The 21,966-nt window shown below is 38.1% G+C and overlaps 1 protein-coding gene across 3 annotated transcripts in view; it reads right to left on the reverse strand.

Moving 5' to 3' along the window:
• The window catches only part of Dip-B (Dipeptidase B), an 85,343-nt gene that overhangs the window by 26,467 nt on the left and 36,910 nt on the right, over positions 1-21,966 (reverse strand). For all 3 annotated transcript variants that reach the window (XM_083140745.1, XM_083140748.1, XM_083140746.1), the window contains exons 7-9: positions 20,137-20,327; positions 11,969-12,151; positions 9,384-9,479 (exon numbers count right to left, since the gene is read on the reverse strand). In XM_083140745.1, coding sequence (XP_082996871.1) covers positions 9,384-9,479; positions 11,969-12,151; positions 20,137-20,327 — 470 coding nt within the window. The remainder of the gene's footprint in view (positions 1-9,383; positions 9,480-11,968; positions 12,152-20,136; positions 20,328-21,966) is intronic.

The raw sequence follows: 21,966 nt of genomic DNA on the forward strand, positions 1-21,966 counted from the left end.
TTATCTTAGTGGAATTCATGGCTTTCTTAGACCATATTTGTTCAAAAAGAAAAAAAGCTAGCTCCTCAGAAAAAGGGGATGGCACCTAAATTCGTTTTCCTTTTTTCAACCTCTCATTATAGTTAACAATGGATCATTTAAACTTTGGTTTCATTGACAAAATTTAAATGATTTAAAATTTACTAATACCCACAAATGATACACATTAATCTGATATGAAGTGACAACGACATGGTAAATGCATGTGAATATGTATAGTGAGTTTTGAAAATATTGGTTGAATTAACAATAGTGTCCGTACACTTTCTTTAGCTTTGGATTCATGAAAAATGCTCCATTTCACTCTATTTTGTAATTAATATTAATAAGAAGTTTTATTTCTTCTATGCTTTGTGATAAATGCAAACCAGAGTAGATTCATAATAATGGCAAGCTTCCCACTCTTTTCTAACAAAACAAATTCCTTGATTTTGCAGTCTTTTCCACATTTTTATTTAGTCAGTTGTCAGTCGAAAGGAACAAGTTTGAGTTTTTGTTTTAAGTCCACTTTATGCACAGTAAGGCTAATCGGGACTGGACCTACAGTTTAAAGTGGGATCCAAATCACTGTGCCAATGGGGAGGCTCCGAAGCAACAATGGTGATTACACATTGTTGTGACAAGCAACAAAGACCTCATCTAGTCTGTAGAAAAGTATTCGCTAGGCATGAGCTACCAACAAACCGAGGCAACGTGATGCTCTCTGTTGAGAAAATGGCCCAGTCTGAGTGACAAGTGGCACGTGCAGCTTATAGTCGCACTCTGGTATGAAAGGTTGCATTTCATTCTGAAGGCACGTTTCCCAATGATGTGTGATCCTTATTGCATGTCACTTGTTGCTTTGGTCTGAAAGCTCACTTGAAAAGTGTCTTCTACTTTCTACTTTTAACTTTTTTAACCCACCTTATCTTCCATCTTCAAAACTTTTACTATTCTTGTGTTAACTCCTGAAGAAGCCACATGATGGGGTGAAAGCTTAAGTAACTGAAACATTTTAAGTACATGCCTAAACTGGACTTCAGCTGCTTAGTCTTCAGCATTAAAGTGCACTTGTTATTCAAAATAATGCAGTTTATTAAATAATGCAGTAAAAAAATTAACAGAAATAAACATTTTTGTGCAGTACATCTCACATCAAGAACCTGAGCCAAATTATGTTTTTATTCTTATTTATTAAGTAATTGAATAAATTATTTTCATAGTCAAATCCTGGCAAGTGAAAATAATAAATTCACTGGTCTGAAACTTCCTGTAGAATATTATAGTCTGAACAACTCGTAGTTAAAGTGCCTTGGTACCGGTAAGAATCAATAAGGGTGTCATAAGTGGTATTGGTTTCAAGTGGAGCTTAGTTCATACCACTTTCAAAAAAGACCCTCAACGGGGTTCCCACGTGAACTCGAAATACAGTATTTCCTCATGTATAATGCACACTTTTTTCCAAAATTTTTGCTCCCAAAAACTGTGGTGCGTATTGTGCACGGAATAATTCAGACAGCCAACATGGAACTGTACAGGGTCATTCCATGATTTTGGGATACTTACACTGATTTTTTATGTTTACAGAACCCTATCATGTTATATATCATGGTAAAGCTTAAATCCTGGAGTTTCTGAATATGGCAACAGTATTCCATTCAAGATAACGACGCTAATGTGAAAGGCAGTTGAAATAAGTTTATCAGAAAATGAAGGAATGTTCTGATTTCTATGGTGCTTTGGATGAAAGCAAACATAAGGAAAAGAAAACAATAATTAAAATGTATTACTGGCCAATACATTTACACTATTGTAAATTCCTTAATGGAAGAAATCTTGTGCAGCTAACTGCTAGTTTGAAGGTCCTGAATGTGCCTTGTATAAATGTTACATTAGTCACGGAAAAAGTAAAGAAGGAATGAACAAAACCACGTATAAAAGTTTGAAGGCCATTTCACACAATTTTTCACTTTGTAATGTAATGTGCTGCGACACCAAGAAAAGCAGTGCAACTTTGGTGGAATTCGAGCATGCACCTTTCCTCACATGGGATGCATATCGGCAGTATTTGTTGGGCGAGAGATAATAGAAAATAACTTCCTGAGCATTGCAAAACCATAACGTAATTTTGATCTCGCTTTCTACTATTACAGAATAAATAAGGTGGTTAAAGAGTGAAAGTTTTGGGATGGTAAACACACTGGAGGGAGAAGGGGGAGGTGGCGTGGGTTGGTGACTTATTGTTTACACAAGAGGATATTCTCCTCTTGGTCCACATAGCAACAGGTGACTCATTGAATACGTATCATGTTACATATTCACTCTTGATCAGCATAACAACAGCTTTACGACTTACAACTAAGGAAGCCATTCTTTGAAACTGGATTGTACTGCACATTATATACAAGATATAATGTTTTGTAACTTTTACCCATCAAAAACCAGGGAGCACATTATACACGCATGTGCACTATACACGCGTAAATACGGTATATTTTCCCTAAGATTTCCCCAAGTTTTCCAGAATCTTATATATTTTTTCCAGAGTAGTCAATATATAATGCAATACTATTTTAGATATATTTCAAAATAACCTACATTTCCCCTCATAGACATTCCACCCTTACCTTCTTTTATTATTATTTTTAATACAATTTTGTTATTTAGCATCGCTTTTCTGCCACTTTTGGCTAATCGCGATGACGACAACGAGTGATGATTTGATGAAATTGATGAAGGGACACTTGCAAAGAACACCCATTTCAGGATTCTAACCCAGGATCTCTGGCTATTATTATTCGAGATCGGACATTAATTGTTACCCTACTGGTATTGGCATATCAGTGTATCAGTAATACTAGTGATAATTTTATCAATCTGATATGTAGTAAAAAAGGTAAAGGTAAAGTGTTCCCCTGTGCTTAGCACCACGCCATGAAGGCGTATAGGGGGTGTGGGGGTAACGCCCCACACTTTCTTGATCCGGTCGTGAGTGGGGGTGATGTGATCAGCACCACACCCCTGACCGCCTTTACCCCCCAGGGTTTCCCCCAGGTACCCATGTTATTCGACGCTGGGTAGGCGCCGGGGCCGCTTCCACCGTTACAAAAGTTCCCGGATTTGAACCGGCCGGGGATCGAACCCGGGACCTTGAGCATGGTAGTGAGACGCGTTACCGACTGAGCCACCGCGGCCTGTATGTAGTATTCTGCAATTTTATTATTCCTATGTCACAGTTTTGTAAGGTAAATGTCAAAATACATGGTACATTATCAACCTTAGACCACTAATCCATTGTAATTTTTACGAACTCAATTATCAGAACTTGCTGTTTTGAAGAAAGCATGTTTTCCTGTACACTGCCCTTTCTTGTAGCTTCCTAATTTTCTCAGAAATTCTATGCCTAGCTACCATCTCGATGGGTTGCAATTGTCATGTGCTGTAGGGAGTGGAGTCAGAAATTTTATGAGGGATTAGTGACTGACTACGTATATTTTACTCCTGCGATCTAAGGGGTTTTGTTACTGTTGAGTCCAGGCACCAGGCTAACGAGGCTCTTGCACCAGGATTCGCAGCCAGCATAATCCTCTGTAGTAGTTTGTCTTGTGTAGAGTTCATATGCGTTTGTGATTGTTCTGCAAGTCATCTCATCACCATTCATTCCTATCATCCCAATTAGTCAAATGTGGAAGAAAGCAACATTAAATAAACAAAATTGGTCAATGAATCAATAATGATTGGGGAGGTCGAAGTGCCGATACAAGGATAATAAAGACTTACAAAACCAATTATAGTAGGACGTAATTCCTTTTAATTGTAATTTCAATTTAAAATTTAATTGATAATTTTAAAAGTGCTCTACATTAAAAATATTAGAGAGCATTTTTTTGCACTTTCAATCTTGCAAAGAAAGAGTTTAAATTGGGAAATATCTTTCTTTTAATCAACTTTCAAATGCGATATTTTGGTCTAAGTACAAGTACATAAAAATATTCAAGAGTAAAATGGCACCCCTGTGTGATAATAATTAAGGACTATGGTTGCAGATATTTGTGGGAGTTCAACACCTTTTCAAACTGTATTAGAGTGCACAAGATAACATTTCAAATGAAAAACCATCCCGCCTGCCTGCAAGGAGTGCATGTAAACACCTCATTGTTGCGTAGACAGCCGAATGCCAGCCAATCCCTGCCTGCCTCATGCTGTAACGACTGTGGTAGACTATCCCATTGTCAGTATGAAAGAAGTGAAGACTTAGTGCAGACGTGTGTGAAGAAGCTCAGCGAGATGTACTCTCAACAAAGAATCGCAACAGTGGAGGCGTACGTGTGTACCAGTTCCATTATAGAAACGCAGGACATTTTTGCAAGCAAGTTTCGTGGTGTTGACTTACCAGCAAAGAGCAGTATGCAAGATTTGGTGAAAAAGTGGTGTACGACAGGGTCAGTTGCAAACTCGAAGAAGACTCTAGCCCCATCCGTTCATACACCTGCTGTGATTGTGGATATTGAAGCACAAAATAACCAAAAGCCCTAATAAGTTTACACGTAAATTGTCACAACAGGCAAACATTTCGTGCAGGTCTTGTCAACGTGTTTTACATGATCTACGGATGAAGCCCAATTGTGAGTGGATTGTTGGATCCACTGCTGTATTTCATGAGTGGTGAAGCCTGGTTCCATCTGTCAGGACATGTGAACTCCCAAAACAACAGATACTGGTCAGTGGATAATCCCCTTATGATTCATCAGTAACCTCTTCACGATAAAAAAATCGGACTCTGGTGCGCTGTGTCTGCAACTCTGATTGTGACAACAGTGAACACTGATGTGTATATGGAGATTTTGAGGAATTTTACTCACAGTTGATGCCCCATGAACTCGAGTACGCTGTCTTTCAACAGGATGGGGCAACCTGTCACACTTCCCGTGAGTCACTCACGAATTCATGACAAATTGACAGAAGAAAGGACTGTCAGCAAAGGATTGTGGTCGCCACGATCGTTGGACCTATAAATTTGTGACTTTTGTCTGTGGGGCAGTTTGAAGGGAAAAGTGTACGCAACTAATCCAAAAACATTAGAAGTCTTGAAGGAAAATATTTGTAATGAAATTCGGAGCACTGACACCGTAGTGTTACGTCGGGTGTATGAGAACATGTTAAGGCATGCACAAAAGTGCATTGACGCACAAGGAAATCATATTCAGCACCTTCTGTAAACAGTATACAGGCAACATTAAACAGTAAGTACAGATCTTTGCATTTGCACTTTAGAATACTGGACACTGTTGTGGGAATAAATTTCAAGGTTGGACAAGCTAATTAACACAGTTAAAATTTTCATTAAGTAGAATTTACCAGAGAAATTATTATTTAAAAAGTAGCTTATCCATGTTTTGCATCGAGCAGCTGCTCTTGGTGTCCGGTTGTCTCAGACAAGAAGTTTTAACGATTATCATGCGAGACTTGAAGGGAGTTTTGTGTGTGGGACCAGATTTGTTACGTGATCAGGTGTTGGAAGCATTTAGGGATATTTCAATGCTAAGAGTACTAAACCTGACCCTCCTAACAATGAGGGATGTTTTATTATCTGAGATATAATGACGAGACATAAACCTAACCTGCCTACCGTAACATCGAAAGCATTTAGTGACATAGTACTTCGCATTTCACGCAGGAGCCCGTACTAAAGATCAGAGTGAAAAAAAACATTGTCAAGACAAGATGCAGTAAGTAATCACTACAACTTTGAAGTATGTGTTACGAGACATAATAGAAACCAAACCATGTAAAATATGCCTGTGTACATTGATTAATTCTGAATTAAACAATTGGAACTTTGGTCCATATATTTTCATACATTTGATTGGTTGAGTAAGGCTAATTGGGACAGGACCTACAGTTTAAAGTGGGATCCGAACCACTTGCGCCTCCACCGGGCATCGAACCCGGGACCCCTTGATTACAAAGTGACGACGCTACCGCTGCACCATCAGGGAGGGCCATTTCACACATTTGAGAAATACACGTTTACAAATGGGCACAATAGTAACAAATCTGTAATGCAAACTTAATACAATCTCTAAAATGTATACCTTCAAAGCAGCTCAAGTAAAGCAAATGACTGAAGTTGTAACTATTGGTGTGTATTGTAATTGTTACGAGGGCCGCACTGAAAGTTTCAGGAATCAGGTACTGGCAACTATGCAATCTGTTAGATTTTGTTATATTTATAAACTGTGATATTTGTCGACTGTAATTACAAGGACTGATGTAACACGGATTCGTTTTCGTTTCAGGATAGAAGTTTGAAGTGAGGTGTTCGTAAAAAAAATGGAATTAACAAGAGGGAACTTACGTGCCATGATTTATTATGATTTTCGGCAAGATTTAACACAGCAACAGTGTGTTACTCGAATGATCGAAACTTTTCACGAAGATGCCCCATCAAAGACGACAATTTATCACTGGTTTCAAGAATTCAGATGTGGCCGGGTTTGCCTTAGTGATGGAATTCGTGAAGGCCGCCCATCGACAGCCATTGTGCCAGAAAACATTGATGCAGTTCGCGAACTAATCAACAGTGATCGACACGTGACTTATCGCGAAATTCAGGGTTCCTTAGGTATTGGCATGAGTCAAATACAAACAATTTTACACAATCATTTAGGTGTGAAAAAGCTTTGTGCCCGTTGGATCCCACACAATTTAACAAAAGCACAAAAAGACGACCGTGTGAAGTGGTGCAAGGCTATGATCAAACGGTTCAAGTCGGGATCATCAAATCTTGTGTTTAACATCGTCACAGGCGATGAATCAAAGATTTACTCTTATGAACCTGAAACAAAGCGACGATCTGCTGTGTGGGTGTTCCAGGATGAGCCTAAACCAACGAAAATTGTTCGTGCACGCAGTGTGTCGAAAAAAATGGTTGCCTCTTTTTTCGGTAAATCAGGTCACATTGCGACTGTTGCACTAGAGAATCGTAGAAAGTCAATGCAGAATGGTGTACCACAATTTGCCTGCCACAAGTACTCCACGTGCTCAGAACTTCAAACCCCAATCGTCGAATCATTCTGCATCACGACAATCCCAGCTCGCACGCAGCATCTGACACAAGGAACTTTCTGGACCATGAACAAGTTGAACTCATGACTCATCCAGCTTATCCACCTGACTTAGCCCCATGTGATGTTTTTTTGGTCCCAACAATGAAGAACAAGTTGCGTGGTCAGCGATTTTTCACTCCCGAAGAGGCTATCGAAGCATACGAAATGCATGTCTCGCAGGTACCAACTTCAGACTGGCATAAGTGTTTCAACAATTGGTTCCATCGCATGAAACAATGCATTGCTGTAAAGGGTGAATATTTTGAAAAGCAATAAAAAATTGATGTACTTTCATTCTTCTTCTTTATGTCATTTTCCCGAAACTTTCAGTGCGGCCCTCGTATTATCAAAAGGCAGGAGCACATGCTAGTCCTCCAGACGTACTTCATTGCGACTCATTGACAAATTAGATGGTTTTTCCCTGAGAATTTCAATTTCTTCAAATTCCTTGAGATTTCCAGGATCTCCAGATTTTCCAGGAGTGTGAGAACCCTGCCTTGCCACCACTCTTACTGACTCTGATGCTTGAACATTGCAATAATTAAATGTTGTGCTCAGAATATTTATAAATCTTAATATTAACATAACTGCAGTTATTGCTATATAATATTAACAAGATCCATTGTATAACTGATTCTCCTTTGTTAATTGTGTTCTCCTGAAACATCACAACAAAAACTGTGTTATTATGCTTGTAACAACTGTAGACTACAAGAGTAATAATTACACCAACAACCAGAGGTTTTATGTACAATTTTCAGACAAAAATGCAGGTTCAACCAGGACTCGAACCCGGGTCTCTGGCATATCGTGCCATTGCGTTACCAACTGAGTTACCGAGCTGGCTTGACTTCGCCTGATTGTGTGCTGTCCCTGTTTTACCTGTGTGTGGAATCATCTCTGCCAGTGCTACTGCAATGAGATCTGTTGCCTGTGAAACACTGTTGACACCAATTTTGCCTGGTTCCTCTGAAACCATGCAATGTCAAAAAAAATTCGCTGAAATTTCTATAGTACATCTCCTGTGTGTGCCCCATCTAAATCTAATGTACATCTCTACGCTGGGAGGAACCAGGCAATGTTGACGTCAGCAGTGTTTTACATGCAAGAGATCCCGTTATGGTAAGATTATTCTACACAGGTCAGTGGCAGTGAAAAATCAGGTGAAGCCAGGCCAGCTCGGTAGCTCAGTGGCAGAACAATGGCATGGTATGCGAGAGACCTGGGTTCGAGTCCTGGTCGAGCCTGCATTTTTAACTGAAAAATCTGTGTGTGTCAACTCTTCACGTAACCAGACCTTTGTTTAAATTTTTTTAAAAAAAATTACATAAGAGATCATCAGAATACTACAACAGCTATCATTTGATTACAAACTTCACTTTTGCCACACTGCACTGCTGCAAAATTTAATAAAATTTGCTCAATTTTCAGGCTAAAGGAACTTCAGAAAGGAGTTCAAATATCAGTGATGTAATTTGAACCGACACCAATGATACCAGTCAGCCCAGCACCAGTTCTAAAGGTGAAGGAGGAGAAATGATGTTTTTGAAAATATTTTTCAACTTTCCTTTCTATTCACAAACTTCCAATTGAATTTTTCATCGATTATTTTCATTTACCATGCTTTTCTGTCACTTTTGGCTCATTGCAAAGATGAGATTGAATGGTGATAGGATAAATTGATGAAAGGACAAACACTAACCCATATGGACAGTCCAACAGAGGATGATACTGGCTACGAGTCAAGATGGCAGAGCCTTGTTATTCTGTTTTAAGTCCACTTTATGCACAGTAAGGTTAATCGGGACTGGACCTACAGTTTAAAGTGGGATCAGAACCACTGTGTGCTCCAGCGGGTATTGAACTTGAGACCCCTTGATTACAAGGTGACGACACTACCACTGCACAATCGGGAGGCACCCTTGTTAGTCTGTTATGTGGAAGTGAGGTTGAAACTGAGAGGCGGAACTAAAATTTATAAACTCTTCAAAGACAGATGCCAAACTGCATGATTATAAAACAAATACATTAGCTGTTCGCGACTAGTGCTGCCCTCCAACAACAAAATGTGATACTCAAGTTGCTTCAAAACTCAAGCGTGAGGTGCAAGACAAAGTAGAAATTGGTAAAGTGATGCCATATTGTCACAGTGTGCACTACATGGTTTTTCATGGCAAAATTCACAATCACCACTTGGGCCTCTAAAGCATAAAAATCTGTATTTGCGAAACATTTAAAAAGGACACCAGTACTTACAGAATAGCCATGTCCCACAGCCAACACAGCATGGCCTGTCAGGGTTGCAATAGTCATCAAATGTGGATTGACTTCATTCACTGCCAGTTCCTTCATCTGTTAAAAAAACATTAATATTAATTAATTAAGTTTTTCAAATTGTTACAATTTGTACAAAAGTATATTTCTTTACATATGCACAATGTTTGCTAATTTATATATTAAAAATTAAACTATGTACAAGGTTTTCCAAAAGTCCTTCCCACATTTAAATTCACTATAACTTTGTAATGAACAGAGACATTTCAGTGATATAAAGTTTGTACTGCACAGCAGTCTTTAAAGTTTTACCAACTTTTGCAAAATAAAAAAAAATAAAAAAAATCATTCTTAAGTGTATACTATTTATATTTTCTTCTCATTTTAAAATATTTAACTTATTTTTGTTTTGGACTGCCTTCTTTATAAAAGGGAATGTTTAAGTAATTTTAGTTGGTAATTTTTCTGGCAATGTCTCTGCATGAAGCAGCTCTGGGGTTGAACCAACATTTAATTTATGGACATTGTGTTGATCACATCACCTCCACAAATGGCCACACCCGCACCAGCCTTCATGTCATATTCAAATGTGCAGGTTTTTTTCTTTCTTTTTTTCACAAGATCATCAACTCATTAATTTATCCAACATTTTTTAACTGAGAGGTCTATGGAATTTTGTTGAGGGTGTACAAGTGAAATATTTAGACACTAGATGTTCCTCAGCATCAGTAATGCTAACTGAAAGAAATGCCGGAATACCTTGCTGCACGTCCTCACCATGAAAGACCAAAGTCAGACCGGTTCTGACCACTCGGAAGGTCCTGTGCACAGTGTTTTAGGACAGATAAGGTGCATTGCTTGTGGAGTTTTTGGAGCGTGGCAAAACCAACACCTATTACGAAACTCTACGAAAATTGCATTGTGCAATTCAAAACAAGCAGCGTAGCATGTTGAGCCATGGTGTTGTTTTCATTCACGACAATGGTCGTCTCCATACGGCAGCTGCAACACGAAGACTCCTTACAGACTTTGGCTGACAAACATTTCCTCGTCCCCCATATAGTGCAGGCCTTGCCTATCTGATTTTCATCTCTTTTTACACCTGAAAGCTTTCCTTGGTGGCCAGAGCTTCGAGGATGACGATCCGGTCAAACAAGCTGTTACCACTTGGTTATCAACAAAGGCGGCATCATTCTTCGATATGGGGATACAAAATACAGCGTAAATCAGAATGATGTTCCCGATTTTGTTCATTTCTTATACGAAAGGTAATGAGGTATTCTTGCATATGTAATTTTTTTATGGAATAATGAGCTTTTCTTGTATATGTAATTTTTTATGGAATATAATCTCAAAAAGTTATTTCTATTGCAGACTCGTAGTTGAGCTGTCAGCCACAAGGAGGCAGTTTAGTTATAGTGAGGAAAATGGCTACCACTGGACAGCAGAAAGCGTTCTGTATTCTCGATTTTCATACCAATAAGCCTGTCGTGCTTGTTCAGCGGCATTTCTGAACAAGATTTGGGGTTGAACCACCTTCTGGCAAATGCAATTAGAAAATGGTACGCAACATTTGAAGAAACTGGTTGCACCTCTAAGGGAAAATCGACCGGCCAGCCTTCAGTAGGGGGAAGACACAGTAGTGTGTGTGTGCGCGCGCAACCTACACAAAGAGTCCTCAAAAGTCTCACCCAATGATCTTTTCCTATGGGGTTTTATCAAGGATCGATTTTTTGTGCCACCACTTGCTACAACATTGGTGGAATTGCATGAGCACATCACTGCAGCCATAGCCGACGTGGACCTTGACATGCTAGGAAGAGTGTGGCAGGAACTTGATTATAGACTAGATGTGTGTCATATAACACGTGGATTAGACATAGAACATTTATAATATGCCAGGAAAAACTTTTTGAGTTTTTCAATCTGTGTGTGTAATCTCAGTAATTTACGTTATCATTACAATGAAATAGACACTGAAATTGGGAACATCATTTTGACTTATGGTGTATATGGTATTTCGTTATGATAAGTGTCTTAACAGGGATGGCAATTATGTTGAAACATAGTCCAAGGCATGTACTTCAGTGTACAATAAAGTGTTTTGTTCAGTTACATTTTGTGTTTATTTAATTGGATGAACCTTGCATACACGGAGAAGGGGAGATTTCTAAATAAAAGATATCTACGTAAGGCATGATAGGTTGTATGTGCATGCTAGGTACTACGAGCATAAAATGTTCAGGTGGTTTGGGAATCGGTTGGCTATTAGAAACCCCTAGATTTCAAGAGGACAGCCGATTTGGGTTACGTAAAGTGTACGTATACGTAAAACCATAGAACAACCTACAGAACAAATCGTGTACAATAACCACAGATTTTAACATATATTAACAAATTGAAGTAATTTACTAATTTAGAATTAGTGCCAAGCTAAATTCTTCTAATTTTACAATGCTGATCCAAATACAACCAAATGTCTTAAGCTTTAAGATTTTTTAAATTGGACAAAGTTGAACATCACAATCAAGGAAAAAATTTGCAATTTATATCAAACCCTTCCTTACCCTGCAAAGCACATCTCCCATAACCATCCTTCCCTCGGCATCAGTGTTGCCAACTCTAACTCTCTGTTTGGACCTAGCTGTGATCATCTCGTCAGCCACGTAGCAATTCTCTCCCACGCTGTTCCTTGCCAAGCACATGGCGCCAATTACTTTAACACCTTTGGGTTGCAAGGCAGCGAGGATCTGGAAAAATAAAATGAATGCAGAGCTTTCACAGGAAAGAAAATGAGCTTAACTAACATAATGGGAAACAATGCTTCATGAGTCAATAGGCCAAAGTGAACTTACAGCAGTCACAGGTCAAATACTAATTAAATTATGGAGTGAAGCTGAATTTTATTAACATTTCAACTGATATTGTTATTAAAAATGCAGGGTGTCCAAGAAGTTCCCATACCCTTAGATTATATTACATAGTACAGTCATGGACACTACTGGGTTGTAATGATTCCATTAAACCCAGAACTGTCCGTGACTGTACATATTACTCTTAGATATACAGTCAGTCACAAAAAAATACGACCACTCTTAAAAATAGCATGTATAGCATGATAATTCGCACATAATTCATAGCGTAACACAAACACAGTGGTGCTATTTTTTTGTGACGGACTGTATATATGATATTTATTTATTATATCTATTTATTTACATTATTAATTATTAATTTGTTAAGTTCTTTATTAGTTTGTATAATTAATAATGAATGAAAACATCGCAAATTTCATAAAATCACAAAGATTAAGGTGATTTGGGCACATAAATAGAATGTCTGATGAAAGATTAGTGAAAGAAATCTACATATGGAAACCAATTGGAACACAAGCCTTAGGCAGGCCAAAGAAACGACGGGAAGATGAAATAATTCAAGATTTGAAAGACATGAAAGTAAAGAACTGGACAAAGAACATCCAGGATAGGAAAAAGTGGAGATGGAGAGATGTTGTTGAGGAAGCGAAAACATTTAATGCATAAAGTTGTAGTGCCTCAAGAATATTTATTTACATTAGAACATATTTGCAAACTTTACATTATGTTGCAGTGAATTGTTTGGCCTGCACATTGTCATTCTTACACCACACATGTCACTAGCCGCAACTCGGCACTGTAACTATGTCCACTCACATCAACCATGGCACCGACCTCCATGGCAGAGTGGTTAGCAGAGCACCCTATGATGCCAGTGGTCCCACGTTCCAATCACAGCCTGGGCATGAGTGTTCTTTGTGAGTGTCCCTTCACCAATTTCATTCTCATCTACGCAATTAGTCAAAAGTGGCAGAAAAGCAAAGTAAAATAAACTAAATCAACATCAGCTATGGCAAAACAACTGACATATAAATCAAAGTAAGCATTCCATGTGACCAGAGCAGGGGTGCCAACCACGAAAACAAAACCATTCCCAAGCAACCAAATATCGGCAAATTTTCAACATAGTCGCAACACACACGTATGGATAATTGTTGGACACCCTGTACACTAGGGAAATTTGAAGAAGCCTAGGAGAGAATACAAAGAGTATTAAATATATCTTGAAGCTTTGCTGGTGGTAAATAACCTGCGGTGCCTCAGATAGGCTTGCAATATGTCACTCTTATGTTCTGAGATGGAATTTTAATTGTATCAATATTGTTTAAAGGACATACTGTATGCTATGAAACTATGAAAATGATAATAGTTTGCTCTCTTTCAAGTCGTAAACCAAGAAAAAGTAAGTCATGGTTTGATAATGAATGTCATGTTCTAATAGAAATAAGAAATCAGGCTAGACTTAGGTGGTTAAATAACTCTGATGATACTGTGACGTGCAAGTTCTCACACGTCCATGACTTTCTGTAACCTTGGATTTGGGTGCGGCTTTCAGAACAGGAAGCACTCAAGGCGCTGTGGATCGACCTTATCTTGCCTCAGTTTTACTCCTTCCCCTGGTCGGTGCAAGTGCACTAGGAAAAACCATAAACAGGATATCATTGTGGCTTTTGCGATTCCAGGAGTGCTATATGGCCCTGGCGATTCTGGGAATGAACTTTTAAGACAACAGGATGTCATAAGTGCATCTACTCTAGGAAGGATGCACCAGATGAGTACGAAAGTACCCATCACGTCCTTCAAAGGTGCAAAGGCACCCGCACATCCTTAATTCCTAGAAAGGACTAACTAAGTACACAAGCCACGCAGTCAGTGCAAGTGTCCCTAAGGGAGAACTAAAGGTGAGACAAAGGAAATACACGAATATAAAAAGGGCAGGATATAGAATTGGAGGGGGAGTTGATTCTCATAGTCCAGAGAGTCGAGAGTGCAGTCCTGATAGTCGACCAGCAGATCTGAATTACGGCCGGAGGCGCCGTCCAGCCTCCGACCCAAGATGGCTATCCACCCAGCCAAGTCCAGGCCGTCTTCAGGCACATAGAAGATGGACACGGATCTTCACTTCAAGTTACTAAGTATCGCTAATCTACCCTTCTTTCATTTCAGCTCCCTTCCCCTAACACATAGGTTGGGATATTCTTCATATATCAGCCACATCTGCTATCTATAATAAACCTTGTTATTGTTAATCATTACTTATGCGCCTAATTGTGCCTACACCCTACAGGTTTCCCTAATTAGGATTAAGACTCTACCTAGATAATAAAGCATTCTCTTTCAGCTCTACGCCCAGACATCTGAGTTACATAACCCCTAACGGTAGTGTTGGGGCAAGGCACCCGAAACCGTTACAATACAAATCAATTATAATAGAATAAAGCGAGAAGTTAACTGCATGTTCAGAAGTAAAAAAAAGAGATTACTTGAAAAGTAAAATTAACGAAATTGAAACAACAGCAAAAATAAGAATATCAGAGATTTATATAAAGGTGTAAACGAATTTAGAAAGGAGTGGCAACCTAAAGTAAACTTGATAAAAGATAAAAAAATGGCTGACCCAAGCGATATTTACATTAGATGGAAGAACTACTTTAATGACCTTTTAAATGTTCATGTAAGAGATAAATCAGAAGTAAATGAAGTACACACAGCAGAACCTTTAGTTCCAGAACCTAACTTGACTGAAGTTAAAGATGCTATTAAAAGGCTAAAGAATAACAAAGCACCTGGCATTGATTTAATACCAGCTGAGTTAATAGCATTTTATAGGATTGTCGCGTGTTACTCACAAATCCAGAATATAGAAAAGGAAAGTTAAAAATTGTACTTACGTATGTGAGTATAGTGCTCTTATTGTAGAACGACGTTTCAGAGATTGACTATCTCTTTCCTCAGGTTCGTATCAAAACTAAGTACTTGGCATAGTACTGCGTCAAAAATGTAATATGAGGATTGTGGTTAAGGGTTGGTTAGGGTACATTTAAAATATTAAGATTTTGCTATTAGAAGTACGTAAAAACCAAGCCGTTCCCTAATAAAACTTGTACAGTAGGCCTATTCACAGGTAAAAAAGTTAAAAAAGTTAAAATTCTAAAAAACCTGCATAAATCACAATGCAACCTGCAGGTTTGGCCTTTCCTACCCAACTGTGCTTATCTATCCACATGAAGGTCAATTCTCAACGAATATTTCCCCTCCCCTTAATTTTCTCATTTCCCCTTATTACGTCACAAATCCAACGTGAATTCACGTTCCTCTCTTGCAGCTTGCATAACTTCCGGAGTGACGTGGAAACCGATATTGGGTTCAATCTTCCAGGCTTTATCCCATTTTTTGAGGAAATTGATCCACCCTTCTTCCAAATTCCCTTCGTCCCTATTAAGATTACTCTTCCCCCCCCTACAAATACTCGCTGTTTCATACACGTTTCTTCCTAATTTCCTCCCCTCTTTTCTGATTACCTCTTTTTTTGCGATTCTATGCCCACTTTCCAAAATATGTTCTGAGAGACCCGTTTTGGGAACTTTTTCCCTTATGTCCTTTTCATGCTCGCTCCATCTTTTACCCATATTTCGGCCCGTCTGTCCTATGTACTCCTTCCCGCATTGGCATTCTATTCGATAAACCCCCTTCTGTTTTTCCGGTATTTCCCTAGTTGTCTTTCCTTTCTTATAATCGGTGAAGTATTTTTCTACATTCTTTGGTGCTTTCATCCCGCAAACGATTCCAAAATCTCTCGTTATTTTTCCGATTTTTTCCGATACGGATTGATGGTAAGGGATGCCAACGTACTTTACCCTCCTATTTTCGATTTTTTCCCCTTCTTTTTGATCCCCTTCTTTCCTAATAATTTTCCGTGCTCTCTCCGCTATCTTATCCATTTCTCTATTTGTGTATCCATTTTTTAATCCTGTTTTTCTTATCCACCGAATTTCGTTGTCTTTTTCTTTTTCATTATTGCATAGTCTACCGGCCCTAATAAAAAAGTTAAGGAATACGTTTTTCTTTGTTATTTCGGGGTGCGCCGATTCCTTGTTAATATATAAGTTCCCCGATAGGGGTTTATGATGTACTCCTGTTCTAACCCTATTCCCTTCTTTCAAGATACTAAGATCCAGGAAATTGATTTTTCCATCGCTTAAGTTTTCCCTAGTGAAGTTTATTCTTTCGTCTTGTTTTTCTAATTCTTCAAAAACCTTGTTCAGTGCTACCCCCTTTCCTATAATCAAGATATCATCAACGTATCTCCCATAATATTTAATACCCATTCCTGTTTTTTCCAAAGCTGCCTTCTCAATGAAGTGCATAAAAATGCTCGCTACTATACCCGAAATGGGGTTTCCCATCGCCAAGCCTTCTTTTTGTCTATAAATATTGTCATTGACATAGAAAAAGTTATATTCCGTTACAAGGTTATACCATCGTACATATTCCCAAGCAGTTAGGATGTCTATTCCTTTTTCTAACAGCCACCTTAGTAAACAATCTCCCGCCCGCCCCCTCGGTACACTTGGGTATAAGTTAACAACATCAAAACTACTTATTGTATCCTCGTCATCAATTTCCAGATTTTCTATACATTCTTTAACTTCTACGGCATTCCTAACGCTATATTGGGTGTTCTCATTTACCTTCCTTATTCTTTTTACCAGCAATTTTGCTAGCCCATATCCAGGATGTTCGTATGTTGGTATAATAGGTCTAAGTGGTATGCCTTGTTTGTGTGTCTTAGGTATTCCAAAAGCAATTGGTATGTTGCCAACTTTAATTTCCTTAATAAGGATTTTCTTTTCGCTTGTGCCCAATGTAATGCTTGTCTCTACCCCTTTTTTGATCTCTCTTCTAATCTTAAAAAATGGATACACAAATAGAGAAATGGATAAGATAGCGGAGAGAGCACGGAAAATTATTAGGAAAGAAGGGGATCAAAAAGAAGGGGAAAAAATCGAAAATAGGAGGGTAAAGTACGTTGGCATCCCTTACCATCAATCCGTATCGGAAAAAATCGGAAAAATAACGAGAGATTTTGGAATCGTTTGCGGGATGAAAGCACCAAAGAATGTAGAAAAATACTTCACCGATTATAAGAAAGGAAAGACAACTAGGGAAATACCGGAAAAACAGAAGGGGGTTTATCGAATAGAATGCCAATGCGGGAAGGAGTACATAGGACAGACGGGCCGAAATATGGGTAAAAGATGGAGCGAGCATGAAAAGGACATAAGGGAAAAAGTTCCCAAAACGGGTCTCTCAGAACATATTTTGGAAAGTGGGCATAGAATCGCAAAAAAAGAGGTAATCAGAAAAGAGGGGAGGAAATTAGGAAGAAACGTGTATGAAACAGCGAGTATTTGTAGGGGGGGGAAGAGTAATCTTAATAGGGACGAAGGGAATTTGGAAGAAGGGTGGATCAATTTCCTCAAAAAATGGGATAAAGCCTGGAAGATTGAACCCAATATCGGTTTCCACGTCACTCCGGAAGTTATGCAAGCTGCAAGAGAGGAACGTGAATTCACGTTGGATTTGTGACGTAATAAGGGGAAATGAGAAAATTAAGGGGAGGGGAAATATTCGTTGAGAATTGACCTTCATGTGGATAGATAAGCACAGTTGGGTAGGAAAGGCCAAACCTGCAGGTTGCATTGTGATTTATGCAGGTTTTTTAGAATTTTAACTTTTTTAACTTTTTTACCTGTGAATAGGCCTACTGTACAAGTTTTATTAGGGAACGGCTTGGTTTTTACGTACTTCTAATAGCAAAATCTTAATATTTTAAATGTACCCTAACCAACCCTTAACCACAATCCTCATATTACATTTTTGACGCAGTACTATGCCAAGTACTTAGTTTTGATACGAACCTGAGGAAAGAGATAGTCAATCTCTGAAACGTCGTTCTACAATAAGAGCACTATACTCACATACGTAAGTACAATTTTTAACTTTCCTTTTCTACAGCTGAGTTAATTAAATATGGTGGAAATTCGTTAATATGTCAAATTCATAAATTAATTTGTTTAATATGGAATAAAGAAGAAATCCCTCAACAGTGGAAAGAATCCATAATTGTTCCTGTTTTTAAAAAAGGTGATAATATGAACTGCAGTAATTACCGTGAAATTACTCTACTCTCAACAACATATAAAATATTATCTAACATTATTTTAACAAGACTAACCCCATATGCTAATGAAATTATAGGTAATTATCAATGTGGATTTAAATGTAACAGATCAACTACAAATCAAATTTTTCACATCAGACAAGACACTTGAGAAAAAGTGGGAATATAATCAAAATGTCCATCAGCTATTCATTGATTTAAAAAAAGCATATGATTCAGCCAGAAAAGATAAATTATACAATTTATTAGTAGAGTTTGGAATACCTAAGAAGCTTGTTAATATGATAAAAAGTATGCACCAGTGAAACAGAAAGTAAAATTCGTGTGGATATTAATATGTCTGACAATTTACAATTCGTGATGGGTTAAAACAAGGAGATGCATTATCTCCATTACTTTTTAATTTTGCCTTAGAATATGCTGTTAGGAAGGTAAAAGAAACTAACGAAGGACTAAAATTAAATGGTGTGACTCAGTTGTTAGCATATGCAGATGATGTAGAGTTACTGGGGGATGATGTGAATACAATTAAGAATAATGCTAAAATATTTTTCAAAGCCGCAAAAGAGATAGGTTTGGAAGAAAATTAAATATATGCTTACAGGCTGAAACCAAGTGTTAGGTAATAATCAAAATTTAATTATTGATAACTTGTTTGAACCAGTTTCCAAACTCAAGTACTTAGGAGTAATACTAACAAATGCAAATAATATTAAAGAGGAAATAAAAAGTAGGCTTAAGTCAGGAAATGCATGTTACTTCTCTCTTCATAAACTTTTGTCTTCTCGTTTAATATCTAAGAAACTAAAAGTTAAAATATACAAAATAGTAATTTTGCCTGTAATATTATAAGGATGTGTAACTTGGTTCCTTACATTGAAAGAGGAACATTAATTGAGAGTATTGGAATATAAGATCCTTAGGAAAATATTTGGGCCTAAAAGGGATGAGGAGACAGGTGAGTGGAGAAGGTTACATAATTTGCATTCATGTCCAGATATTAGAATGATTAAATAAAGAAGACTTAGGTAGGCTGGTCCATGTGGCACGAATGGGAGAGGAAAGAAGAGTTTACAGGATTATTGTTGGGAAACCTGATGGCAAGAGACCAGTAGGAAGACCAAGACGAAGATGGAGGGATAATGTTGACATGGACCTAAAGGAAATCGGTAGGGATGGAAAAAGAGTATATATATCTTGCTCAGGATAGGGCCAGCTGGAAGGCATGTGTTGCTGCAGCTATGAACCTCAGGTTTAAGAAGGCTAGAGAGAGAGAGAGAGAGAGAGAGAGTTAGTTAGTTTTCTTTCAAGTCCACTTTATGCACAGATAGGCGAATCAGGACTGTACCTATATTTTAAACCGGAAACCGAACCATTATGAGCCTTCACTGGGTATAGAACACAACCTCTCAATTACAAATTTACAATGATAATAAATAATAGTAACAATAATAATAATAACAATGGAAAGATTGAATTAGGTTGCTTTACATCACTTTTCTGCGATGTTTAGCTAATCACAACAATAAAGATGAGTGATGATATGATGAAATTGATGAAGGGACTGCCAGCCTCACTCCCACCTACTGAGGTGGCACTGGCCCTCATGGGCTGTTGCATCACGGGTTATTATTATTAATGCATTATCATCAGAGATTGAAGTGAGTGAAATTACCTGGAAAAACCCAGCTACGGCAGCAGCTCCACATTTATCCCTGGACATCCCAGCCATTACGCCTCCTGCCTTGATATCTGCGCCACCAGTGTCGTAGGTGATTCCCTTACCCACTGGCATCAGAGTCTGGGTGATGGGTCCTTCGCCTTGGTACTCCAAGAAAATTATTCGACCCTTGTGACGTTCAATAACTGCAATGGGAAGTAAATTAGAAAATAATAGGATGCATTTTATGAATCCTGTTGACTTTATTCCTGCATTCTAGGAATGGACCAGAATAAAACTTTTGCTCGAACTGATAATGCGCAGGTATAAAATTTACCAACATAAATAAGCAAGATAAAGGTTCTGAATGGGTCATCCAGTTCCTTTATTATTAATGTACGTGACCATATGGTGCAGTAGGTGTTTCCCTGAAAAATAAACTGTTTTCAGGCATTCCCTTTACAAACCCACTCTGTGTACCAATTCAACATTTTTTTTTCAGTTTAGTGCAAAAATCAGTGTAATTAATATTAAGTCAGTGTTATTTTATTGTATTTTTCTAAAAATTCACATTGGAAAAAGTGTTGTAATGTTAGACAATTCATAAATTTTATATGAAAATAAATTTTAGGCTTACCTACAGGAGAAATAAACACACATATTTGATGAAGATGTGTACTTAATCAAAAGTTAAGTATGTGATTTCAACGGTAGAATTAATAAGGTACATTGTATTGTCTTCAGAACATTCAGACTGACTAGGATTCTTCTTCAGGGATGGGAGAAAAGAATAAGTACAGGAAGTGTTAAACCATAGGTAAAATAGCTAAAATTGATTCAAAGTATAAAAACCAAGTTGTCCTTATCAGTCGATGAAGCAGTCAGTTGGACATCATTCCGAGATAGTTGCAAAACAAGGTACATGTTGTGATTTTGTTTTGTTTTTTGATGTGGTGACAGAGGGTGGCATGAAATACGACCTGTTTATATATAACTGAATAATATCATGCAACACTTTGAACGCCATTACTGGGCTGATGCATAAGTTCACAGCATTTTTTCACGGTGGCAAAAGTTTTTTACGAAGGTCATTCGGAAAGTAACTTCAGTTTGGATATAAAAGAAACACCAGGATATTGTGAGAGTTTCTATTATATACAACTGAAAGAGACAACTTTAAGCTATTTCTCTACATAAGCACTGTTTCTGAGACAACAAGGTTTACAAAACCCATGTCAAAGAAATATGCCGCCTGTGCATTCACCCATGCAGTAACACTGTCCTTGTGTTTTGGAACAGAAAAGGGATACTGTTGGTGGAGTTCCTGGAATGAGGCACAACAATCAATGCCCAAGTGTATTGTGAAACCTTGAAGAAACTGCGATGAACAATTCAAAACATGGTGAGTTCTGGCACTGTTCTCGTGCATGAATGTTCGCCCGCATACTGCTGCTCGAACCAAGGACCTTCTCCAACATTTTCAGTGGGAGTTGTTTGACCACCCTCCTTACAGCCTAGATTTGACCTCTTTCCACAAATGAAGAAGTGGCTAGGGGCACAGCGCTTCAACAATGACCAGGAGCTCAAGGACAGTGTTACTGCATGTCTGACTGTACAGGCGACAGATTTCTTTGACATGGGTATTGTAAACCTTGTTCACCGATATGATAAGTGTCTCAACAGAAACGGTGCTTATGTAGAAAAATAGCTTCGAGTTGTCGCTTTCACTTGTATATAATAAAAACTCTCACAATATCATGAAATTTCTTTTATATCCAAACAGAAGTTACTTTCCAAATTACCCTTGTATTTGATAATCATTGTAGGTGAACAAAAGACAGAACA

Source organism: Lepisma saccharinum, chromosome 19 (genome assembly GCF_977018435.1).
Source record: "Lepisma saccharinum chromosome 19, izLepSacc3.1, whole genome shotgun sequence".
NCBI lineage: Eukaryota > Metazoa > Arthropoda > Insecta > Zygentoma > Lepismatidae > Lepisma > Lepisma saccharinum.